Genomic DNA, 27,887 nt, shown 5'->3' with positions numbered 1-27,887 from the left:
AACTATTAAACTTTTATACAATTTCCTAAGTAGTACACACACATGTATATGTACATTTAACATCGTAATATTATTAAACGTTTAAATTATTGTGATAAATTTACATTATATTTAATAATTACAATTGTGTATTTATATATTACACATCATGTTTGTGTAATATATAAACACACTCATATTTACATGTACATAACATTTACTCAAATTACTTAAATACAGAAAAATATTGCATAAACAAAGGTTTTTATTGTAGTTATAATGTGTATATCAGTAGCATTGTAATGTTTTTAAACATTTCAATTATTGTAATTCTATCACTATAATATTCAATAATTATAAATACATACACATTTCATATTTACTCAGATTACTTAAAAATGCCCCAAAACATATTATTTATTCAACAATAATGTTCATCCATTGATTTATAATTTTTTTTTAATAATTTATAAACCGTAATAGTAATATTTACATTTTGTAATTAAAATTGTATTGTGTATAAATAATTTATTTACATATATACTCAGATGACTTTATTTAAAAATGTGTTTATTATCCATTAACAAAAAACATTTGGCAGCCAATTAAGTGGCTTTGCCCATTCAGCTTAATGGTTAAATAATGAAAAGCTGTCAAATATAGGAAGTGAGCTGGAAATGTGCATTACTAGAGACCTACTGGATGATTGTTGCCTCACAATATTGTGGCAACAATATGTGAGCAGCATACAGGCCTCCAGCTGTGTTTTTAATGATCTGTGTGATTTAAGAGCAGAAGCTCTTCCTGGAGCTGTCCGTGTCGACCCCAAGGCAGCGAAGCAAAGCAGTTGTTTCATAACATAATGATTTTTCTGGCCTTCATTTGGATGCGCTGCAGGTTAGGTACATCCATACAAACGGAGGACGTCCCGTGCCATGTGCTAATCCCTCCTGATCGGATGCTTTCAATAGCAATAGCGACACTAACGGGATGTCAATGATTGATGTCTTTCTCTGTCTGGGATAATTGATTTTGTTTGCTCTCAGCCCCGATCTGGGAACTCACAAATCTCCTGAGCTGATGCGTCCGGGTTTGTTATCCGTGAGGTTGACTGTGTGTGTGTGTGTGTGTGTGCGCGTGTGTGTTCGCAGCCTGTTTCAGTGATGGCCTCCAGCATTAGACAGCACAAGGCTAAGAGGAAAGTCGCCCAGGTGAGTTGCAAGCCCGCGCTCTGCACAAGCTCACCCTTGAGTTGTGACTCTTTAACCTTCAGCTCTGGGCTTCTCAACCCAAATCCTGCGGGAATATACATATCCTGACAGATGCAGCTGGAGCTGTAAATTTAGTGTGCGTAATGATTTGAAAGTGGAGAAATAAAAATGTGTCCTAATGAATCTTTAAATTTTATTCTATAATTTATATTAACATCATTTTAATAATAGTTTAGTTTTTTTTTTTAAATAAAAGTTTGCGTTCACATAATAAAATGTAATTTCTTAAATATGTATGTGTGTATTTTTTTTATATATATATATATATATATATATATATATGCATACAAACACATGTAAACACAAACTTTTCTTTTGGACGTGATTAATCGCAATTAACCGAATTCACAGCGCTTTTTTTAATAATTAATATCAGAAGTTTAATAACCTTATTATCGGGATTACATGTTTGCATGATAAGGCTTAAGGCCAAAAACAATGTGTCGTTTTAGGGATTAAAACGTGAAAATGTTTGACTATCCAGACTGTGTTGATTTTCAGACATGGTACTTTTTCACCGTGCTTTTTGTCTGAATGAGGAGTAAAGTAACAGCATAGTTACATTTATTTATGTGTAGATTATTATATTAATAAAATGTATATGATATATAAATACCGTATTGTATACTTAATATCCACACATACTATGTAAATATTTTTTTATTTTGGATGTTAACCGGTTCACAGCACTACCATAATTTTAAAAACTAATTTACATGCTTTTATTATTATTATTATTATTATTATTATTAAAAATGTATGCAGTCTTGCTACTACTTGCTAATATTGGTCTGTGTCAGCAGCATTCGCTGTAATAAGATTCTCGCTGGAACTGCAGTGTCCATAATGATCCGTTGTTAGGTCCCAGCTGCCTGTAATGATCACAATCTGGGTCTTTTTGCAAAGAGGCTGAATGCTGTATTTATTATGGGTCTGTTTCAAGATGTCTGTATGTCCACTAGTGTAAGTGTCTGAGGCAGAATCCCACTCACATCAAAGCGCAACCCATCACAATCTGTTATAACCCTCGCCCCGTGCCAGAATCAAGAGAGAAAATGAAAGAAAAGAGGACAAATGTGCACCAGCAAGCCCGTGTTTCTGAGAAATGGTGTCTCTTCCCAAGAGACCTGGGGAAGATCCCTGATTTTAAATCTTCTAGATACCTCTGGTGTTGCTGTATTTTGATTAAAACTGTTTTATCTAGCAATTAATTTGAAATGACGGTAATTTGCCTAATTGCTCCTTCATCCATTAGTTGCATTCGGCTCCCGAGGCTACGTGATTATTCACCGCAATCAGAATATGGGGCCCTCTAATTACACCCTGCAAATTTAATTAACATTTCAGCTTGTATCTTGAAGACAAACTCGCTCTGCTTTCTATTTCGGGTGGTACGTTTAGAAAGAAAATGGAAATTTAGCTTTGAAAAGGGAACAGAAACAGACAAAATGGAAGAGTTGACATTCATAGTGAGTTCTAAACTATTTTTTTCCACCTATTGTGTGCAAAAATGTTTGTATGCTAACACAGGAAAAGTAGCTTTGACTGCTAATTCTTTTGTTCACATGTTTTGCACCCATTAGTGGTCTTTTTTTACTTTATCTTTCTTCCATCGCTCATTAGCTATTAATCAGCAAGCAAGTGTGGCTCTCAGGAGTAGTGAAACATTACACCATCCTTCTGTAAGTGCCGCTAATAGTTGATTAATGCTAATAGACCCGATAGAAGCCGCTAGTGTTGGCTACTGTAGCTGCAGCTCTGTTGACAGATGGTTAGCCTTGGTTAGACACTCTTATTGCTGGTCAAGTGTGTTATTTAGCATGTGGGCTTAATGTATTGTTCAACAAACCCTCATAATTTTCTAGAAACCGTATAGCGACTTGCTATAAATGTATCAACCTAGATTTTATTTAGCGATGTCCTAAAAACTAACATCATAAACATTGCACAGCAGTGTGCAAAACAGTAACTCAGAGCATCTACTCAGAACACCCTAGAAATCGCTTAGTGTGTGGAAATTGCATATTGATGTTCTAAAAACTACTCAGAACTCTAGAAATTGCATATCGATGTACTAAAAACGAATCTTTCACTCATGAAATCGCATTGCAAATTGATGTTCTGAGTAGTTGTTAGAACGTTGCTCAAGAATTTGCATATAGATATTCTAAAACTACTAAGAACACCCTAGTAATCAGTGTCATGCAAAAAAGCATATTAATGAACACTTTTGTAATCACATGACAATGTTTTAAAACTGCTCAGCACACTATAGATGTTAAAAATTCTCAGCACTCTAGATATTCCATACTGATGTTTATAAAAACTATTCAGAGCACTCTAGAAATTGCATGACAACATGAAGGAAACTATTCAGGATACTCTAGAAATCACGTATTGACCAGTTGTTCTATAAACTGGTCTGATCACTCTAGAAATCACACTAGAAATCAGTCATAACTCTCTGCAAATCATATAGTGTCACGCTAAAAACTTCTTACAACACTTCAGAAATTGACATGCAGAAAACTTTAGAAACATATTGAGGTTGATAACAAAAATATGTTTTATTTTAAAAAGCATAACGTTAATTGTGTCTGAAAGAAGAAAATCATACACACCTAGGGTGGCTTCGGGGTGAGTACAATATGGGGTCATTTTCATTTTTGTGGGTGAACTATACCTTTAATGTTCTAAAATGCTGAGCATTCTAGAAATCTCATACTGATGTTCTAAAAACTATTCAGAAGTTGCATGGCAAAATGCTAAAAACGACTTTGAGGAATGGTACGCCGCCAAAACTTGTAGGAGAAACCCAAACTCAAGCCGTTATTTAAGAACTGGATCAGTTTGATTAGTGAACGAATGAATAATTTGGATTTGTTTTTGTGATCTGGATGAACTGTTTAGTTAAGAAGATTAAAAAGACTTTTCGGTTTGGGGTGAGCTATCCCTTTAAAATCATTGCATCTTTCTGTCTAGCACTTTCCCGGCAGCATTCGTTCATATTCATCTCTCACTGCTTATGTTTGTCAGCATCCTTTATGGTGTCTTTCCACAGTGGGCTGCTTTACAATCTCTCTCACGTTCTTTTTGCTTTTCTCTTTAAGCAGAAAGCAGGACAGACCACCAGCCCTCCACCCATGCGCCTACCCCCACCTTACAGACCCCCCAGCCTAGTGCAGGAGGAGGAGCAACAGGAGGAAGAGAGGGAGGATGAGGAGCAAGCTAAAGGTTAGAGTCTGCTGATCGTGCCAAACTGAAATATATGCCCTTCATACGTACATCACTGGCTATGTTCGGAATCATACTACCATGCTGGTCTACTATTTTATAGCAAATATTATGGATTACAGAATATATATTTTCATTATAAGGGCTGTCTGTTTATTTATTTTTAAATAATGGTCAAATACATAGATTTTTAAAAGAATTAATTGAATTATTTCATTATATAGAAGAGTGAATAAATTTTGAATAAATTTCAATATTTTAATAATAAAAAAATTGTCAGTAGCGGTTGAAAATAAATATTTGAATAAAATGATGAATAATAAATGAATATTTGCTTAATGTATAAAGAAGAAAGGGGTATAAGTGATTCAATGGCAATGAATTTAATTTAATTTGCAGAATAATTTTTATTTTATTTTTAATCATTTGAGAACCTTATCAATTTATTGCAAAAAGAATATAGGAAGATATTTTGTATACATGGAATAGTTTGCTTTTGGTCTGATTTTGTATATATTTGAATCTTTATATATATATATATATATATATATATATATATATATATATATATATATATATATATATATATATATATATATATATATATATATATATATTATTATTATTATTATTATTATTATTATTATTATTTATTTTTTTTTTAAACGAGTGACAGCCCTTTCCATTATACAGTCATACAGTTAATATTAAAAAATTAAGTAATGTGCAGTATATAATGCAGAATGCAATGCATTAAAGATGAAATGGATTAATTGCCATTATGATAACTGGGCCACACCTGCTGAGCATAGAGAGGTCTGCTATGTGACTACTATATACTTTTTAAACCATTTATCAGTGTGCGTATTATACAGTAAAACTATTGGGTTTTTTGTCTGAACATAGCCAGTGTCCTAGAAACTGGCAAGCCAAAACAATTCTGTAGACGTCTAACAAGGCTTGTCCCGGTACCAGATCTCATTCACTCAGTCTGAGCTGGCAGACCTTCTCAGCGTCACACCACCGCTCTAATCTCTTTCCACTTTGATGCTCCTCAATATGCCATGCAGGCAGTGCGGCGTCTCCAAATCTCTTTTTCATTCTTGTCCGCCACCGGCCCTTTGACTGGCTGTGTTCCCGGGTGCCATCCGCAGAGCACTTCTTGTAAAATCTTGCAGTGTGAAATTGAGTCTTTGTTGAGGTTTGCGGTATTTAAGAGATGGAGAGTCGGATAGGACCAAAGAAAGAGGTTACGTCCAGTTATGCTTGCGATGGTGTGGTGGAGTGGTTGAAGATCCAGACTGGAAGCTGTATCGCATTGGAAAATTGAATGATTGAATTGAATGAATGAATTTTCAGTATTGCATCTTCTGACCTTCACATTTTAAATTTCTGTTTTTATGCTGTGTTTTTGGGGGCTTTCACCTAGTGTGGAAGCGTCAGTATTATAAACTGCTAAATATCCTAAAAGTCTGTACGTGTTATGCAGGGATATACCGGTAGACACGATTAACTTATTTCAACAGGTATTGTCTTCATGTCCAAAGCTGCATGCATTCACGGACTGTGGAGTATTTAGCTTCTGTCATCTTTCAGCTTCTCCATTTAGTGCAGCATACTGTATCTTAAGTTCAGTTGTTCTCAAAGTTAGGAACTTGTAATTTAAACTCTTGAATTAGACTTTTTTTTGTTTTCTGTTCGTTCCACCATCTGCAAATAACACGCCTTTTAGCTAGCAAGGCTGAATGTAAAGTCTGACGAAGTACTACTCAAGCTACTCAATATTTCCCATATTCATCACTATTTGGACAACAATGTGACGGAAAAACATACAAAAATGTGGGTAGCGTTTAGCTTCTCTATTTTGCGCGACATACTGAATCTTTTTTTATTCATTTGATGGTCTTCACAAGACGTCACGCTCTTACGGGAACAAAACGAACGTTTGCTACACTGACCGGCAGTTATTGTGTTTACATTTTAGTCATGTTGTAAAATGTAGATATTAAAAGGCTAAATTCAGTAAACACCTTTTTGATGATGCATATTTTGTACAGGCAAGCAAATGAAGCCAGAATATAAACACAGCAAACTTTTTTCCTATAGAAAACCGTTATCGGGAACGACTGAAAAATTAAGCGAATTGCGTTCATATTCTGCTTTCCTATGTAAACTAAGCTTAATTAATACAGAGATTACTGAATTTGAATAAAATATTATTAAATATTAAATTAAATATTACTGTTTTAAATATATTAAGGCACTTTAGGTGTCTCAAAAAAAAAATTGTCGGGCTGTGTAATGATTGAAATTTTTCAGTGGGTGCTTATATGGATTGCAGATGGCCAAAACTTGAATTTTGTTCGCATACCTTTTGATTTATTATTTTGAAAGGGGATTTAAATATTTGCGGCTGTGAAACAGATGGGAAATCGACACGATTGTGCTGCAGTTCTAAGGATTTGCTGCCCTCCAGGTCTTCGAACCGATCACATGACCGAAAACTCTGAATTGCTCTTATGTTCTTGTTCAACATCTTCTTTTTTTTTTTCTTTTTTTTTTTTTTTATGTAAATGTGAAACTCTTGAGTTATATGTTTTTGTGGTTTATCGATCTCTTTAACCGCGATGGCTAAATGTTGGTAGTTTTGTAGAATTATGTAAAATCGGCCTGATATTTGCTCATCATTTCTTCGCGTTTTCTGCCATTTGCAGAACAATGTATGACGGATATTGTAAATGATAAGCGTCTCTCATGGCTCTAGTTACTCTAGCTCTCCATCTTCGGCCAGAACGGTTATTCCTCTGAAGCTTGTCATCTTGTGAGGTGATGAGCGCGTATGTTTGTGCCGTGGCTTCTTTCCAATATGTCGGTGATAAATTACCTCAGGTTACCTCATCTTGCTTCTGTCAGTCCAATCAAAGAATTCTTCGCATGGGTTGATGGAAGTCAATACGTCAGCCCTGCTGAAGGCCTCAACATCCCGAAGCGCTTAAGTTAGAGGGGTTTTTTCTTTTTCCGCTCCAGCGCGTTCGGGACAACCTAGTCAGCAGTTTACATAATCCCTCAACATAAGAAAACGTCTGCTCGCGGATTAAGATAAGAGTAATATATTGTGTCGGATTTATTGAATGTTGAATAAACACAATCGAAAAACTTTGCTAAAACTTGTCGCAATAGGATTACGGGGCGTTTGCCTCGCAATGTCGGACGTGCGATAAGACGACCTCTTATGTCAGGATTTGCTGATGCGCGTTTTGAAATCGCACGCGATTATTGCGTAACTCACATTCGCTCTCTGTAAGCAATTACGATATATTGTGCGCTGAGCGAAGCGCCGTTTTCGCTCCAGATTTGGACGAGTTTGGGAATGAGTGAATGCCGCCATCTGTTCGCATCTCGCAGAAGGCCGTCTATTGTTTGAGGTTGAAATGAGGACCTTGAAGCAGCTATTTATCTCAGTTCAGTGCATCAGTCAGCTTGATGAATTATAAAAGACTCGCAAGATGGCCAATGGAAAAATGCCACAGTGAAGCCAAAAGGCCCATTTTATCTGTCTTGGGCAGCATTGGTTTTAACCAATAGAGTACTGGCTTTGTTTTGTGGTCTGGGATCTTCTAGTTTTCGTCCTTCATCTGGACTTGATGGATCACGCTTGGCGAGGCGGACTAGAAATACTTTAAGTTCCTCACAGACTGGCATCCAGTGATACCTAATGCATATTAGGCTCTGTTTAATGGTAGTAGTTCTTTTGATGATGGTGATGTTTGTTGTGTAGATGGTGTTTTATATGAATAAAAGATACTTTGTGTCCAAGTTGTGCTCCAGTGTGGGCCAGACTGAATGCTGGTGGTCAAAAGTCACGTCCACAGAGCTTACTCGCCTGAAAAACAGGAGCGCCTGCAGGGCATCTTTCCAACTTGGCAGACGGTGTTACTTGAGGTATCTTGGGAGATAAACTCTTTTAAAAGTGATTGGCTAAAAGATTTACCATCAGTGTTCAAAGCAAAATACAACAGACATTTATTCAATGCCGGTGAAATTTTAGGCTCCCTCTTTCTTTTCTTTTTTTTTTTTTTTTTTTTTTATTAATTTTTTCTTGCAGTGTTGATCGCATGAATGATTGAAAAAATCTATATTATTCTAATAAAATTTGTTATTTGTAATTATTTAATAATCATAGTTTTCTTTTCACTATCATTCTTGCAATTAAAAGAAATACTTAGAAATCAATAACAAAGATAATAAAATTGTGTCATGATGATGATGGTATTTATATTTGTAAATCCTGTTTGCATATGCATAAACACATGAACAATATGATAAACAGTATGACCACAAATTGAAGTACAATTTTAATATTGCTATTGTTTTCGGATTTTATTGCAATTAATCATTGGTGTGTATGTGTGTGCGTGCGTATGTATGTATGTATGTATGTATGTATGTATGTATGTGTGTGTGTGTGTGTTTTTTCTAATATTTATTCATAATAAATTGTCAATGTAAATACAGACTTGTAAATACTTTATTAAAATATGATATATATATATATATATATATATATATATATATATATATATATATCTATTTGACTGCAAATTATTATTTTAAAATATGCTTTTATTTTTAAATTATAAATCAAATAAGATTATATTTTGCGTATTAAAATTAGAATTTGTTTTGACAATGTTTGTTTTGGGTTTTTTTTTAAGGAAAATAAAATGTAATTTTATTTATAATAGTTATTATACCCTAATAGAAAAATGAATGTCATTAATGAATCTGTCTGCTCAACTTGCGACGTTCTGTGTTCAGTCCAGTGTCTCTCGTCTAGTGTGCTTGATGCGGCTGTAATTACTGCAGCATGATTAATAACTCCAGTGATTGCAGGAGTTTGGCAGGCCGTCGCTCTGCCCGCTGCGTGTTTGTTGTTGCGCATGCGCGCTCTCGTCCGTGAGCTCCGGTATGCTGTGTGAAGCCTGTGCCGAGCGTGTCCAGGGACGGCATGTCAGTGCTTTAATGTGCTGGATTCTAATGGATCGCTGCCAAACAGCAGCTAACTATACAAGCATCACTGTCAGAGCCGCATCACTTCACTTCCTCTCCTCTGCTCCCGCCATTTGACTGTGACGACATCACTTCCTGTCTTCATTTCAGCGGGTTTTTCTTGTCAAGAAAGCATTGTAGTTAGTAGTTATAATATTTGGCTGAATAAATGACCCATTTCTATAGCACTTAACTGTGTATTGCAGTACACCCAAAGTGCTTTACAATCATGTGGGGGTTAGTTTGATATTTTATTACCAGCAATTAAAAGGTATTTTCTTTATAAATGTATAACAAAAAGGGTTTTATAAATATTAAAATGTTGTATAAAAACAGAAACATCAAAAACTGTATAATAATAATAAAAATAATAATCTATTTTTGGCCCATTTTATTATATATATTATCATTATTATACAGAATAATAATAATAGTAATAATGATAATAATAATAAAATGACATTTAAAATTATAATAAAAATTATAATAAATTCAATTTATAGCATGTAAGTTCTACAACACATTAATAACAATGATTAAAAATTAATAAATTTAGTTTTTAGTATTATTCAATAATTGTGTGTGTGTGTTTGTGTGTGTGTGTGTGTGTAATAATAAATGTAAGAGTAATGCAAAATTTGCCACACTTATATAATGTAAAATAATCTGTATCTGAAATGATCTAAAAAATGTAGTTGTTCATCGATTCATTTGTTTGTTTACCAGAACCTTTTTTTTTTTTTTTTACTTGCATCCTTGTTGTTTATTTTAAAGACTAGCTGTGCTGGGTATAACACTACGCATCTCTCTTTTCGGTTCTTATGATACTAATCTATTATCGTTTAAAAAACGATGAGTTGTGAAAGAAAGGTTTCAGAAAGGCCTCCTCAGATTTCATGGAGTTGCTCAGACTGGCCCTGAATATTTCATTGGCTGCTCCAGTTTTCACGTCCAGAAGAAATCAGTCAACCTCTGAAGTCTGCATATCGCTGAGCGCTTTTGCCAAATCTATAAATCCTCCATGAAGAAAAGTTGGAATCACGCTTGAGTTTTTCTTGTCTTTAAAGCTGATCAGAAGCATTCCACTGCGGCAAAAAAAAGCTTTGGGATCAGTGGAGCGGCGTTACAGCCTCAAAACACTAATAAATCAACTCCTAGATCTGGAAACGGCTTTATTTTGGCACTAGTCATAGACCAATAGTAGCCAGGCCCAATAATCAAGATGATGTGTGTATATATATATTATATAATACATATTAATATATAGTGTGCTATATATTGGAATTTTGAAAGAATCTTAACACATAATTGTATTATTTATATTCATTAATATTAATTTGTGTAAATTAATATGACAAAAGACAAATAAGAACATATTTATTTTTATTAAATGTATTGTAGTTTTTGCTGATTTCTCTCTGTTGAATATAGATTACATTAAATATACTTTTATATGCATTTTATTTAGTGTATTGTGTAAATTGCTAAATACTAATAGTATGATTATTATTAACAATTTTATTGTTAATGATATTCTTTTTTCCAAAAGTCTTGAGTACACTTAATTGCACAATTTAGATCCATTTCATTCATATTAATATTTTTATATTAGCTATTTAGAATAATAACATCATTATTAATTTTATATGTATTGTAATGCATTTCACTTATATTAATAGTGTAAATTGTGAAATCATGCAAAAATATTGTATTATTCTTAATAAATACAATACACATTCATTTTATATGCATTTCATTCCTATTAATGTTTTGCTATAAGACATTTGTTATTAATGTTATTATTTTAAAATGTTAATTTCTCTTTATATATTTTATTAATATGAATAATATAAATTTTTAAATATCATTTTACAATAATACTACTACTAATAATAATTGTATTTATTACTTTGATAGTAATAATAGTTTTTAATGCATGATCAAAATGTTGCTATTTATTTCTTTAATAAGCAACATATTAAATTCAGTTTTTTTTCCTATGCATTTCATTCATATTCTAGTTCTTACCCTCGGCCAGCAGATTTGAGATCATTTCTTCTTCTTTAGCAGTGAGTGGAAGCGTTTTCCAGGAGTCAAATCCTCAGCTGGTGTTTGTGAAGGACTGTGACTCATCGCTCTGGTAGATTGTCTTCTTCAGACCGGGCCTTAATTAAGAGCCATAATGAAGCCGAGCTAATGAGAAGTCTTCCGTCAGTGTTATCTCTTCATATATGGTGCCGAGCGATCGAGGAGGCTTCTCCTGCTGAAATATCACTGGCTGTTTCTCCTGTGTTTCTTGGCTGCAGACTGCCATCGTCTCTTCTTCATGTGTTCAGTGCTGGGAGATTGGGTTTAACGCACCGAATATGGTCATTTATCAGACAGCCGCTGAATGCCTGGCAGCTTTTCTCCATATATTTAAGGCCGAACGCCTTAGCTCAGCAGCGGCGCTATATCGTGACAAACAATGTGTCTAAAGCGACTGAGCGTTAGTGACTGTGGAGGGGAAGCTGTTTGGGCAGATGTTTCGTGATATGATCGCAATGCGTCGCAATATCATAATTGGATCGCGATTGAAACCGCGCCAGAGGCACAAGAGAGACAACTAGACGAGTATATTCGCAACCACAGTTTTCGTGAAGAGAACTGACTTTTTTCTGACTTTTTGAATATGGCTATTAACTTAAATTTTATGCTTATTTTTTTATTGCAACATTTTATTTTATTTTACATCTGTTACTAATATATATTAATTTATTTTATTAGAAATTAAATTTTATGTCAAAGTATTTTTGATTGTAGTATTGTAACATTTAATTTAAATGTTACACTGTAAATTATACACTTTACGTTTATGAACTTGTTAAAGAAGTAAACTTAAATGTAAAAATGCAAACTTTTTAGTAAATATTATCAATGCGATTCGTTTTCTTTTGTTGTATTGAAGTGTAAATGAAATGTTATACATTTTTAGATTTTAATGACGTTTTGTATTAATTATTTTACAATATTATATTCTAAATTTAAATAATTTTATTATAAAATATAACAAGTGTTTAAATGAAATTTGCGTTGTAAATGTTATTTTTATAATTTGAGTTATGTTGCACTCAAGATATTATATATTTAATTATTTATTAATTATTATATAATGTATTTTTTGAAGATAATTTATATATTGTTTTCTATTTATTTTATATGAATTGTTATTTAAAAAAATGATACCATTTTTTAAAATTAACCATTTTTTTGTTCATGTATGTTAAATATTATAAACCAAATCATTTGTTAAAATGAATTAAATTACAATTTATATTACCCTTTGGTATATTTTATCATAAAATAATTGACATTTGTTTTATAATTTTAAAATGTTTTATTTGACTAAATATTTATGATCAACCTTATTTTAGCTTTGAGATTATTTAACAGTGAATAAACTGTGTTTGTGTGAGTATTGGCGTATCATACTGGCTCACTAAATACTGACCAATGAAAAAACCATAACGGTCCACTACTAATTTGAAAAATATACCCCACTGTGACAATTACTGCACACTATGAGGACCTGCAGAACTCATTAGACGTATTAAAGAAGGTGAAAATAATGCGTGTGTTTTTCTTTTGCAGGCTAGAGAAGCTGACTGTTTTATGGCCAGGGATTCCCCGATAGTAATGTGTCAAGGACTCCTCTTTTGTCGTTTCCCCGTTGCTTCTGTTTTGTGTGTTTCGTGGGCGAGAGGTTGTAGGATGTAGCGAGTCTCAAGGTGGTTGAACGTCTTTTTGCTTGGTGATCAAGGTTGCTTTCGTTGTTGTGTGTGTGTGTGTGTTTCCGTGGAGGGTTTCCTGGTGTGTCTTCTTGGGTTTTCGGTGGCGTCTTGCTGTCTTGGCTCAGGTTGGTCTCTTTTCGTTTGTGCGGAGCTCTGCAGTTTTTCTTTATAGATGGTCATCTGTACACTTATTCATGCCCTGCTGAGAAGATCAGCTTGGACCAGCTCGCTTCTGCTGGATGTTGCTGGTCACTTGCTGGTCAAGCGAGTTAAGAAGCTCAGGATGAACACCACAGAATAAATCAATTAAATTAAAATGGATACAGTTTATCATTAAATTAAATATTGTATTAATTTATAAATATTTGTGTTCAAGTCATTTGTTTTTGTAATAAATTAGTGTTTTTAAATTCAATACCATGCTGTATCAAATGATACATAACATTTGTGATTTAAATTCAGTACAATTTTATTTTATATTTATCTTTGGTTTAATAAAATATTATAAATAGTGCTGTAAAAATGATAATCGCATCCAAAAGTGTTTATGTAATGCTGTGCGTATTTATTATCTACATATGAATACAAACATTCATGTGTGTGTATATATATATATATATATATATATATATATATATATATATATATATATATACTTACACACACATATATTCTAGAAATATATACATTTTAATTTGCAAAAATATTTATTTTGAATGCGATTAATCAATTAATTGCTTGATAGCGCTAATTATAATATATTATGTTAATTTTATGTAACATTTAGTAAAGCTAAAAGACACCAGTGCTGATCGTTTCAACAGGGATTGCTCTACAATTAGCAAAAGTAATCACTAATATTTTGATCGGCTCATCCAATGTTTCCATACATTACTACTTCTTGGATTAACTTTCTTCATATTTTCTCTTTTCCTCAATTTAACTTCTTTTTTTGAAGTACACATATTTATATATTTATTTTTATTCCCTTTATTGAACATCTGCATTTGTTCACTTCGTGGAAATCAAGGGAAATATAGACATTAGTGCTGTCAAACGATTAATCGCAATTACTAATTGATCTGTGTTTGTATATATGCACATGTATTAGGTCTGGGCAGTATATCAAACATTAGCGATAATGTCGCAGTAATATTTCAAATTCAAGCATACTTTCCTAAAAGATCGAGTCAAGAGGCGTGAGGTAGCGGTCGTTAGCGCGGTTGCCAGATATTACAAGTTTAAATCCAGGAATCAGAGCTTCGCAGTTAAAAGCATATTTTCTGCCCTGTTTTTTAACAATCTGGCAACCTTGTGCACATGCTCACTCCTCATTGCGAAAAATTCTAACAGAATGCGTGTGTTTGTGATATAACAATATGTAAAAAAAAAAAAAAAACCTTTTATTTTTGGATGCAATTAATCACTTGACAGCGTTTATGGATATAGATTCTTTTTTTTTTCTTTATTTTAAGAATATAAATTATGTTCTTATATTTAAAAGTAATATATGTTGAATAAAATATAATATGCTTTGAAGTAATTTAATGTATTTTAATATTATCAAGGACTCATTTGCTTTTGTTTGCAAAGCACTGATTTTAATAAACCATTTTACCTCACGATCGCTTGTGGTGTTGAAAAGTTTTTCCCGACTGAGCGCTGTAGTGTTTTTGCCCTGTCAGAGTAAAACGCACCGAGCTGTTGTTCTCATGTAGAAGAGGCTGGTTTAATCCAGTGTTTGTCGTTTTACTTTCCAAGCACCTACTTGTGTATGCCAGCAACACCCTTCTCCCGTTCCCTTCAAGGTGACATGTGAGTGACGGCCTCTTCCCAGTGTGATTTTTGGCTTATAGATAGGAGAAGTGAGAAGGAGGACTGGCAGAATCCTCTAAAGAGTCCCACATGAGGGGTTTACTCAGGGGACTCTCACCTACAAAGGCCCTGTCAATCAACATAGCCCATCCATCATTTATACAATACACCTTCGCTTAGAAATAAAAAAAGATAACGGTTTCATATTTAGAAAGTCTTTGGCATCCACTGTGAGGTATTCAGGGCCTTAGAATAGAATTCATAATATTAAGTTCAGTCGACAGCATTGTGAACAGTTTTATTTTATATTAATTCAATTATATAATAATAATAACTCCTATATAAATTATAGTAAGAAATTATACGTTTATCAACCTATAATGGTAGTCATTAATAATATACCTCTCTACATATTTTTTACATTTATGTATTAACTTTATTATCATTATATAGTTAATGTGTTTTGTGTGTGTGTGTGTGTGTATATATATATATATATATATATATATATATATATATATATATATGTGTGTGTGTGTATATAAATGTGTGTGTATATGTGTATGTGTGTGTGTATATATATATATATATAGTGTATATGTGTATATAGTGTATATGTGTGTGTGTGTATATAGTGTATATGTGTGTGTGTATATATATATATATATATATATATATATATATATATATATATATATATATATATATATATATATATATATATATATATATATATATATATATATATATATATATATATATATATATATGTGTGTATGTATATGTGTGTGTATGTATGTTCTTTTTTTTTTTTTCTAAGTCAAACTATTTTTACTTTTTGTCCAGAATATTATTAAGACACTTAAATAATAGTAATAAATTAATGCATTTTTGTAATAATTGTAATGTAACTGATTTAAAAATATATATAAATTAAAGGTAAATTTTTGCACATTAAAAAAAATAAATGTGACCTTGTTGTGTCAATCACGTTTACACACTGCCTCCGAAATGTCTCCGAAATAAGGTAAAAAATTGGATCATGTTCAATTTTAGCATTTTTCAAGGAAAGAATGACAAATACGGAAAAAAAACAGAAAACGCATATGAAAATTTCTTAAGTATTATTTAAATTTAGTAAAGTACGCAACAGTAATCTTTTAATTCTAAATAATATTTCATTAGTAATCCACAACAAATTCTGTTACTTCTACATCTATTGAGCTGATTCGGTTGCCCTTTAGCCCTTTTCTGTGAAGTGCTGGATGAAACTGCGAGCCAGTGATTCTGCCAGAAGCGGAACGAGATTATTGTGGCCTTGCAACCTTTGTCTTGTAGATCGAGTGCCTTCTTAGAAGCAGCGGTACAGAAAGAGATGTGTCAGGAACGTCTTTTGTGATGCAGTGCTGTTCCTGCTGCTCTCTGGGCAGAAGAAAACGCTCCTCGATCCATCAGCGCTGGCTCCGAGCCGGCCCTCGTTTATCTGGAGCGGGACATTCTGATCTGGGACCAGAGATAGGGTCGTAATTACCAGCGGCTTCTCCCTAATGCCAGAGTTATGAGGTTGCTCCAGTCAGCCATTAATATCACAGACACACACACACACACACACACACACTTATGGGCAGTCTTCAGTGTGCCGCCCAACGGCACGCGGCTGCCAGCAGTGTGAATACTAGCCCTGATAGCTCTGGCAGCATCCCAGTTACTTCATTCTTTGTCTGAACCGTAGTCTACTGCTGAGACGTTAAGCTGTGGTGCTCGTTTTGGAATCCGGGGTTTGAATCCTGCGCTCTATTGGTATGATTTCCTGTCCTTCAACATATGGCCTTTCTCATGTTTTGTTTGCATTGCCTGGAGAATGTGAAATTAGTTTCTTCCTCTTGTTCTGAGGTTTTTGTGGCCGGCGCTGTCGGTGTAGTTGTGTATTTAGGACAGTTTCCTCCGACTGAGCGGGTCAAGGTCAGTTATTTCAGTGTTTTGGAGTGAATCCCCAGCACTGTTTATTGGAGCAGTCATAGTCCCTGGCGCTGTCCCAGTTTCCTCAGCCCTCGCCTCTCTCCCAACACACTTACCTGAGGAAAGATTTGGGTCTTGCACCTAAACAATCGTTTCTATCTCTATGGCTGACAATAAAGATACTCGTTTTGTCTTATCTGCATTGGTATCAACAGTCACAGCACTTTTTCGTTTTGTTTTGTTTTGTTTTAAGGCGCAGACCAATTCTTGTAATCTTAAAGATTCTAAGAATCCTCTCAGCGCTACCATTTTAGCTTAGAAATGGCTAGCTAGGAGTTTCAGCTTAAAAGTGATTCAGGACCAATCTGAGAGCAACTCTGAGCAAGGAAAAGACAAAAGCATCTAGATGTAGGTGTCTTTTTTTTCTCCAATTTTGTAGTCTGACATGCACAGAGAAATCCAAATTAAACCATGATCCATTGTAACGATACATTGATGGCCTAAGGAACGAAACGAGTGGTTTGTGTGAGAAATCAAACGGTATTAATATCGTTTTTTTTTACCTGTTGTACACCACCATGTCCAAATGATCTGAGAGCTCTATGGCGTAGTCTGGGCAAGTGGCGAAGTGATCTTTCGCATGTGTATGTCACTCATTGTTTACACTGAGATTTTGGAAGCGTTACCTTTCACTGTGAATATATAAACATATTTAGACGTACAGGACATCATAATGGAAGGCGATTTTGATGTATCAACAGACGACGTTGAACGTCGAGGACATTGACGACAACTCACCGGAAGTGTGCACACCCTCAGATCATTTAGACATAGTGATTTTCTTTATAGAAAGCCGTTACGGACACAAATCATCGCTGCTGCATAGTTGCTTTTTCACTTGCTAAATATCTTAATTTTGTTCGTGTAGTGATTACTTCCATTTTTGCCGCTAAGATGTTTCTGCACGATGTCGGACATGTTAGCATGTGTCTAGTAAGATCGATCACACGCGATCCCTGTACGATCTAATGTGTAGTGTCTTATTAATTCAATGTCTTGCGATGTTTGTCCGTACTCCTTACAATTCCCACCTTGAATTTTAACAAGCTTTACACAAGCGTTTTTCTTTTCACAGTTTCCTTTTCCTATCACACAAGTTTCTGGTTTTGGGTTTAGTTTGATTTGGTTTTGTTTTAGTTCACAGTGACTCATTTAGATAAGGTTGTCAAGGTTTGACAGATTAACATGATTGTCTCTGAATGCCATCAATCAATTATTGTCCCCCCGTCAAATCCTCCATGTAGTATTGGCCAAATGAATATGGGCTCAAAAGATGCACTTCCTGCACTAGTCGAGCAACTTCCTTTGAAATGGAAGGCTAAATGATCATAGATGGGCCATTGTGTGTAAGAGAACAGTATGTTGTCACTACTCTCTTTGTATCTGTAATGGTTGTGTTCGGGCGCCTGAAACGCATACACACACTCAGGACTGCCGCTGTGTTCTGTTTGCCGGCACTTAAAATAAATTGTGTATACAACATAAAACGGCTCCTGGTGATTTGATTGTCCTTGAGTAAAGAACGTTGTTTTCTCCCCCCTAGTGTCCTAGTTTAAAGAACAAAGCTTCTGTATTCCTTAAAACACCAATTAAGGGCCAGAACTTCACAGTTCCCTCCCCTTACGGCACTGTGAAATTCCCCATGTGCCTGAAAGCAAAGTAATCAAAGACAAGAGGAAAACTTTCTCTCAAGCGCCGGTCTATTTCTTGATTTGTTTTCCAGCATCCCTACCGATAGTGAGATGTAGGCGGCATCAAACGCGACTTTGGGTAATCAAAGTTGTAGTTTGGTAGGTTATAACTGTTTTGATCAGGTGCATCTTGTTTTAAAGCGGTAGTTGCTGTCCACTTTTAATTTTGTCCACACAGTGAAAGTTCTTCAAAATATTATCTTTAGTGTTCAGCAGAGAAAAAATACAGGTTTGAAACCCGACACCAATTTTGTGGGAAACTGTCCTTTTAAGTGTGTGTGTATGTTTTACTCTGATCTTGTCTGCCATGTATTCAGCAGCTTCACACCGAGTTGAGTGAGCAGTCACGGTCTCTGTGGTAATGAATCAACCACACTCATTCAGTTAAACACCCGCTCTCTCTTTCTCAGTTTCAACTCCCCATCCTCTACCTCTCAAGCCTGATCCATCCATTTAATTCACTTGTTTACCCCTCCCATCTCGCTCTGCTGTCATTTTCTGCATCATAGAAGACAGAGCCTGGATCTTTTTCCACGGTCACTGTTTGTCGTCAGCAGGGACGTCTTGACTCTTTGACTAATGTGATCTTCAATCCTGCAAATGGTATTGTAGGCGTCGTAATGGTCCCTACGAGGTAGAGCAGTTGCCTTTATGTGGCTATCCATCAAAGAAAAGCAAATCTGTGGTGTGTGAGCAATTTGTGATAGTGACCGATATGCCAATACATGTTGTTGCAGCTGCAGGTTTGCTCTAAAGTATTTATGAAGCAGATTGCCACTGGCATACATGTCTTTGCTGCTACAAACCGAATGTAGGATTTGCAATTCTCAAGTCTTCAGCTGGTTTAGTACGATATACGCTTGGCTTGAAATTTATCGTAGCAGTTTCACACTGCTGTAAATTTATTTTTTTATATTATTGGTCAACAAGCTTTATTTTTGTAGCTTAAATATGCCCATTTGAGGAAAAAAGCTCATGTACTTGCAGGGCACAGTTTCATGCTCTGTTGTTGAAACTGCGCTTCAGTGCAGGTGTAATGAACTTGAAAACCAGACCGCTCCATCGTGATTGGTTATTCAGACGCCTGTTTCCTCTTGAATGCCCGACTAATTTAGTACCAAGAGGAACAGGCACCGAAAGCGATTAAAATCAAGTCTCATCAAGGAAGAACTTTCCTGAAATGAGCGAGCAGTCCGATGCCGTAAAGAAAACTTGACAAATATTTATTGATCCGAATTGTTTTAGAAAATTCTAAATTTGTCAGCAGGATGCAGACAAATAGATTTGTCGCCATTTGCCAGTTCGATTTGCCCCAGAGAGTGAGAGGGACGCATATTAGGCACGCTAGAACAGAGCGAAGCCACTTTCCACTCTGAACTTGAATTGGCAATTCGCGAGTCTTATTTTGCGACAAATTGCCCTCCGCTGACTCAACCCTCCGGCTGTTCTCATGTGGGAACGAATAATAACACTCTAGCAGTGGCATTAACTGGAGTGCTAGTGTGTGTGATGGCAGGAGCATTAAGAAAATGGCAAGGATTGGCAAGCAAAGCTTTGATCAATATGCTATTATGTGCAGAAAACGCGAGAGGGCCGAGGATCGACCCTTGACTCCCTCCCCTATCAATTGTGCATGCGAGTAAATGTTGTCGTACAGGAATTAGTCACCACTTTCCTCAAGAGGAGCATTTGCATACCATGTGTCTCGTCTCCTACTGACGAGATATTTAGCATAATTTATGCGTAATGTTAGGAAAGGTTAGACGGATCGTGATGGGGAGGAAACTGACAATTTAGGGTAACCATTAAACAGGTTTGTCTTGCTTTTTATTTGTATATGCAGAAAGGTTTCTGGGAGAAAATGACAAGAGATGGGGAGGGTTAGAGACGCTTGAAGCGTGCAAGAGTGTGTGAGAGACCGAGTGCTCGCACACACACACACAGTGCAGCGCTGCTCTTCTCACCGCTCAGTGTGTTCAGAACGAGCACCCACGCCGGTTCGCACAACAACATGACTTCTCACCTCCGGTCACCCTGGCTAACGGCAGCGCACCGTTGACAGACACACAAGGACGTATGGATACCGTAAGCTCTGCCGTGGGAGCGTTCTAAAGGATGGATCATGGTGCCAGGTCAGTGTCCGATTCGTCCTCTGCTGTTACGCGACAGAAGGGACAGTGTGTGTGTGTGTGTGTGTGTGTGGCAGTGGTTAACCTCTGTGTTGTGCACGCACCTGTGTGTGTGTGTATGTGTTTTCATGCTTGCCGAAGCACAGCGGGGCTGAAGTCAGAAGGGAGCAGAGCACAAACGGGACAGGCTTTGCCGCACACACTTTGTGCTCTTGGTTGGGTTTTGTGAAAAGTGCCTCTGCAGTTTTACAAAGCAAAAACCGTCACTCTCTCTGCTTCCCTGTCTCCATTTCTTTTTGCCCATTTGTCTCTCTATCTTCCTGTTCCTCTCTGTACCTGTCTGTTCCTCTTCTGGTTTATCTCTTTTTATGTACCTGTCTTACTATGTATCTGTCTGTTTGCCTGCCTTTCCATGTCCTGTATCCTCTTTTGTGCCTGTCTCTCCCTTTCTGCCTGTCTCTCCCTCATCCTGCACGTCTGTCTCTGTCCCTCTCTCTCTAATTCTTTCTGCTCTCCCTATTTGTCTCTCTTTACCTGTCTCAATTTATACCAGCCTCTTGCTATTCCTCTTGTCTATACCTCTACCTGTCTTTCTCTCTACATGCCTTTCGCTCTCGTTACCAGTTTTTCACTTTGCCTCCAACTATCTTTCTCTCTGCCTCCTGTCTTTCTCTTTCTTTACCAGTTTCTCACTTTCCCTCCAACTGTCTTTCTCTCTGCCTGTCTTTCTCCCTCTCTGTTCCAGTTTCTTACTCTCCCTCTACCTGTCTGTTGACTGCCCCCCCTGTTCTTGTTCTGTTTGTCTCTCTCTATCATTAGTCATTTTTCTCCCTCTGCCTGTCTCTCCCTCATAGCCTGTCTATCTTTCTTCTATCTTTTTCTCTTCTGCTGCATCCACTCCTCCACCTCTGTCTGCCTGTCTCTCTCTCTCTCTGCGTTGCATAGGGCAGCACTGTGTTAATCTGAGTCTCATGTGTAAAACACAATGTCCTATCTGTTTCAGAAATCTTTGCATAGCATTTTCTCAAAGTAAACACCTTGAGCAAAGGTCTCTCTCTCTTTTCTGCTCATTTTCACTCAACGTTTTCTTTCTGTGTACCTCAGAGTACTATAATTCATTCAGCGTTACGCTATTGGCTATTGTTTCTCACTGCATACTCATGAAAGTGTCATTTTGAAATATGAGTGTGCAATGATTGAGATATTGACCCTTCTCTTGCGCTCTCTCTCTCTCTCTCTTTCTCTCTCTCTTTCTAATTATTATGTTGAAGTCTTGTGATATTAGAGCCTCAGTCAGTTGTAAATGCTCATTGCATAGTGTGCATGCGTTTTGCATAAAAGGCTTTACATTGGAGGAATGAACTCATTAAAGCGACATGCGAAACCAAATGTCTCCACTAGGACAGTAAAACCTGAAAGCATATACATTTTGAGGACACACCAACAGTCCCAATGAGGAGAACTTAAGAATAGGCTTAATTAGCATACAGTATTAAATGTTAATGAAGAGCGGAAAGGTCTGTGTGCACATTTAAAGCAGGGTAGGGTGAGTCAAAGAAAAGTCCCCTCCATGATAGGAAAAATAAATGTGTGTATGCGGGCTGGGTGTAAATCAAACCCACACTGCACATTAAGAGTAGGTGTGTATGATTAGGTTTATATGGTACATCATTCACACCATAAATATAATCCTGCAGCGTGTGACAGTTTAGAAATCAGTTGTGTGTGAGCACTGCACCCCTTTAAGATCTTACTGTAGCAACACACACAGAATCACTCTCAATTCATTTGGTGTTAGCTTGTCGCTAAGCTAATGGCATGTTTAAAAATGCAGCGCATTTGATGAAATGGTAATTATACTGGGCAAATGTAATCATAAAACCATTAATAATGACCTTTTTTGATAGCTGTGAGTATGGAGTATTTTTCTTCGCTACCGTGGAGCGGTCAACCTGGATAAATGCAATGCTTGTTTTTAAAACATGCATGTTAATTATTTTTAAGCTGTCTTTATACCCTTACTGCCTCACTAGGTTTTGAAACAGAGCAATCCTGCCACGCTGCAGGCGGGTCTCCCAGGTCTCGGCACAGACTGATCTTTTGCCGTCCTCCTTTGAGACATTATCAAAGCATTATCTAACCCAGACATCACGTGATTCTGAAGTGTTCATCTCATGTGGCTCAGCACAGAGAGTCTAATAAAGATGGAGTGGAATAACGTTTGGCGAAATGTGTCATCTTTAGCAGCTTTACTCTTTTCACTGACTAAATGTTATATAAACTCTCATAAGATGTTTATTTAGCAGAAGTGTCGATTACAAATTGTTGGAACTCTCTTCCTTTTTGAGTTTGTTGTAGAAGTTTATACCAAAACAATTTGTTGTAGTACTTGCTTGTCAGTTCCTGCTAAAGTGATAGTGGGGGAGGGGCGTTGTCTTTCTAGACAGCATATGATTGGACAAAAATCTGCGTAGTGCAAGATGAGTCATCTATTATTTTTGGTCTGTTTTCTCAGTGAATTTGAGCTGCTAAAAGTGACTTTAGTAGTACGTTAGTACATAGATAAGCTCAAAACTAGTAGATGTGGACAGCAAACACGTCCAGTTTTTATTTCATTACGTTTTTATGGACACAGTCAGAATTGTAGGTGCTTTTTTTTGTTTTCAGACTCACTTGGGAAAAGTGCTGGCTGGTCGATTGTTTAGTAGGAGTGTGTGTGCACTGATTTGACTGCTGATATGAACACACTGCAGTGATGGTGCATCTCAGCAGGTAACAGATAGACAGTGACCAGTACAATGTGTGTGTGTATGAACAAATGAGGCTGCAGAAAGAACGACAGACACTGCAGTGCTAGAGCACACACACACACACACTGAACATTGACAGACGAAAACGCTCCGTTTATGAAAGTGCTGTCTAAGAGTGTGTGGTGCTGCAGGCACAATGCAGAGATTTCACACACATCAGGAATTGCCGTATAGACAGAAAGGACTTTAACCACAGCAGCCACCTGAGGAACTACACTTTCTCTCTTGCTTTTTCCATCTGCTTTCCACAGCTTTTTTCCCCTTTATTCATTCACCATACTAATTTCTTTTGCTTGTGTTTTTATACTTACTGGTCACAGAAAATGGATAGTTCAATATTTCACCCACGTTATATGTTAGAGAATTTTGTTAATATTTCCATATAATATTTTGTATATTTTTTTATTTTAGTTTAAATTATATATTATTATATATTATTTATTTTATTTTATTTTTATTGATTTCTTATTTATATAATTACCAGGTAAAGTAAAAATATAAAAAAATGCTGAATAGTTGTTTTGGTAAAAGTCTAGAAACCGTTTTTGTTGTTGTTTTTAAATCTTAGCATCAAGCTTTAGAGCCTTGAGAGAAAGCAGCTTATTCCTACTGCAGAAAAGTGAAAGGTTACACTGCATGAGAACTGCAATAGAACATCAACAACACTGCAGAAGTGGTTTGTCTCGTTTATCATCCAGGACTAGATTTATTAAAATCCATATACATTTCGACATTTAGTTTTTGCTTGTGTTGTTTCAGAAACATGTTTTACATGAACCAGTCTTTGCTTACTCCTCCATCAGACAATATAACCAGTCACAGGATTTCTTATCCCTACATCAATGCAGGAGAATGTAGTTCTGCAGCACTACACTCGCTAAATAGAGCTGCAAACATGACTGTTTTCGAACAGGTTTCTATCTGTCATTGGTTGAGTCGCTGTTGCTATGCCATATTGTTTAGAATTGATGTCATCAAATTATTTTAACATATGTAAAATGTACACATTTGAACCATTCAAAGGCTTTCTTACTTTATATCAATGACGTACATGCGAAGTGTGTCATTTCTTCATTACAAGCCAAATCAAATGGAATTTTAACCCTCATAACAATTTTCTGTCCCTTCATTGGTCTGACGGACAGATAGCCCCACCTCCAACACACCATTGGTTGAGACTGTTGCTATGCCAGGCTGGTCAGAATTTTCAAACAAACAGATCAGCGTTTTGACACGCAGTCACTTTCAATTGAATCAGCCCATATACAATTAACAAGTGGTTTCTGGATGTTAATTGATTTTTAACCAATCACAAACTTTTTATGTTGATGACGCTACATGCTTCAAACACAAGTAATGACTGTTTTCAAACAAGTTTCTGTCCCATTATTGGTCTGACAGTTAGCCCAACCCTAAACTCACACAGTTAGCTATGTTTCCATCCGCCTTTTTTTATGCGCATTTTGGAATATCACAAAAAAACGTGCTGGATGAATATCAATTCTTAGAATGTACATGAAAAAACGTATGCGTACAATAAACTTTTTATCGATAAGAAAAAATGCACATAAACTAAATTCCACAATGCGCATCCAAAAAGGCATGTGCCTTTGCGTGATGGGACGGTATAACTTGACTAACCAGCAGACCGAATTTGTTGAACATCATTTAAAATGTTGTTTTGGTTGTTCCGAAATGCCTCGCAAAGTATCTTAGTATGCAAAGTAATGGCAGCATTTATTGTGTGATGTATAAATATTCCTACATTCAGTGGCATCTTCTACTTTTGTGTATATATAGTACCAGGAAGTGATGATTTTGATGACTTCGACTCGTTGAATGGAAACGGTGCTTTATTTGTTCATTTTTAATGCGATATTGCGATAAGTAAAATTTTCATCTTTGGACTGAAACATAGCTTTTGCTGTTGCTGTGCCAGACAGGTTGAAACATAAGCGTTTTGACAAAAAGAGCCGCAGTGTGAATCAACTTGCATTTATATTACGTTAGATTGTAACATACACAGCTAATCACAGTCTGTCTTATGCTTCCAAAATATTATATTGGTTGTTTTCATGTTTGTAAGCATGTGTGCACCTCACGTACATCTGCGTCATGCCCCCCCACCCCTTCTGGCGCATCAGATTATCCCGCCTCCCTCCAGCAGAATTCAATCTGTGGGGCAAATATTGAATTATCCCGAGCTGCACCTGCACGTCCCTCTTGATTATAACCCTCCCCGCGCACACCGCTGCCTTATCAACATCAAAGACCAATCCTACCTGTTTACCAGACCCTCGGTATGAATCATTAATGGCGATTACTATTATTTTTCGGTTTGAGATGTTTGCAGTATCAGACTTCAAAGGGAACGCAGCCCCTGTGTTTGCGTTATGCTATTTAATTACCTTCACGTGGCCCTGCCAGTCATCTCCGTCCATTCATAACACAGCCTTAATGGAGCCAGATGAAAAATAGGCCTAGTTTGTATCGGTGCACAATAAGCGACAAGCACGTTTTAGCTTGTTAATGATGTTGTTTGGAGGTAGGGAGAACCTTTTATTGCACACAATGCCGTATTTATAGCTTATTTATGGTTTGATTTGATTATTTTCGTACACGTATAACTGTATCTGCTGTTACTGTGACATAAAATGACTTGTAGTGCCCACCTCTAGTGTGCGCAGGTGTTGTTCCTCGGCGTGTTACAGAGTCACTTTTTCAAGGTGGTTTTGGTGCGTCTAAAAATAATACTATAAATAGGTGTATGTTTTTAAAATGGAAAAGACACAGAAGGGGATTGAGCGCTCAGAGCAAGGGGAGCTGTCAGAGACTATCATCGTACAGTCAAGCTCTAGAAGGGTGCGAGATATTGCATTGTTCTTCATGTGATAGATACTTTGTTGTTGTAATGAGGCCTCTTTGTTGCGGTGGCGGCGGTACGGTGCAGTGTTTAAGATCAGAGCTGATTGTAGGCTCAAACCCTTCAGAAGACAATTGAGCAAGACAATTGACCTTAAGGTTTCTGAATTAGGACCGACGTTTGTTGTAGTTGTTATATAATTTGTAAAATAGGTGAAAATAATTACAATAATGTATTTCGTAAATGGCTTTCATATACATCTATAATTTTTGCAGTATAAAATCATGTGTAGTATTAGAGTATTCAGTATTCAGAGCAGTAAAATAATTAAAATACATTTTTTCACATTTAAATTTTTTTTTAGCACTCTAAAATATTAAATTAAGTGTGCCATATATTCCATATATCTTTTTTACAATACAAGATCATGTATATGAATATTATAAGTAACCTATTTAATGAATGTAAATAAAATTATAATTATTCAAATCAGTTAATTAAAGTGTCGCATATTTTTACAATGATTTATAATAATGATATAATTGCTCTAGAATTATATATGCTACAACATTTTTCTTTGCATTTAATTTTATATACACTGTAAAATATTTTGACAATATTTACAATTTTTAATATAAGCTCTACATGTATGTGTGTGTATATATATATATATATATATATATATATATATATATATATATATATATATATATAGGGCTGGGCGATAATTCGATAACGATAATTTTCACGATATAAATTTTCTCGATAACACGATAATGACAGTTCGATAAGCGCTCGATAATGTTTACGCACTATACGTAACGCTGCGCACGCATTTTGCAGCCTGCGCTTCTGGATGCCACACGCAGTGTTAGTACTATACAGCCATACAGTGTCAGTTGCACGTGTTGGAGGAGTAAGAAAAATGAGCGACAGTGAAGAAAATGCACCGTCCACGACTAGCTCGCAGGTCACAGACTTAGTTGACAAGAAAGGTCACTCAACTTCAGTAGTCTGGAGCTATTTTGGTTTTTTGCAATCCGACACAAAACAGAGCGACGTGCACTGCAAACTGTGCAGACGACTCGTGCCATCAAAAACAGGCAACACCACAAACCTCTTTCATCATTTAAAACAACGTCACCCTTCAGAATACGAAGATGCAAAGAAATTACAGACCCAAACAAGTGTTGGTAAACGTCGTGGACCATCTACAAGCATCAGCGCAACTACCCAGCAGAGTCTCATGTCGTCATT

The 27,887-nt window shown here is 36.0% G+C and overlaps 1 protein-coding gene across 10 annotated transcripts in view; it reads left to right on the top strand.

The window, feature by feature from the left end:
• The window catches only part of patj (PATJ crumbs cell polarity complex component), a 103,463-nt gene that overhangs the window by 36,666 nt on the left and 38,910 nt on the right, over nucleotides 1-27,887 (top strand). For 5 of the 10 annotated variants that reach the window (XM_043223443.1, XM_043223433.1, XM_043223441.1 and 2 more), the window contains 2 exons: nucleotides 1,131-1,190; nucleotides 4,361-4,484. In XM_043223443.1, the coding sequence (XP_043079378.1) occupies nucleotides 1,131-1,190; nucleotides 4,361-4,484 (184 nt within the window). The remainder of the gene's footprint in view (nucleotides 1-1,130; nucleotides 1,191-4,360; nucleotides 4,485-27,887) is intronic. The other 5 variants (XM_043223442.1, XM_043223436.1, XM_043223434.1 and 2 more) reach the window with 3 other exon arrangements.

This window comes from Puntigrus tetrazona, chromosome 22, assembly GCF_018831695.1.
Source record: "Puntigrus tetrazona isolate hp1 chromosome 22, ASM1883169v1, whole genome shotgun sequence".
NCBI lineage: Eukaryota > Metazoa > Chordata > Actinopteri > Cypriniformes > Cyprinidae > Puntigrus > Puntigrus tetrazona.
This window is presented reverse-complemented; position numbering and strand designations above follow the sequence as displayed.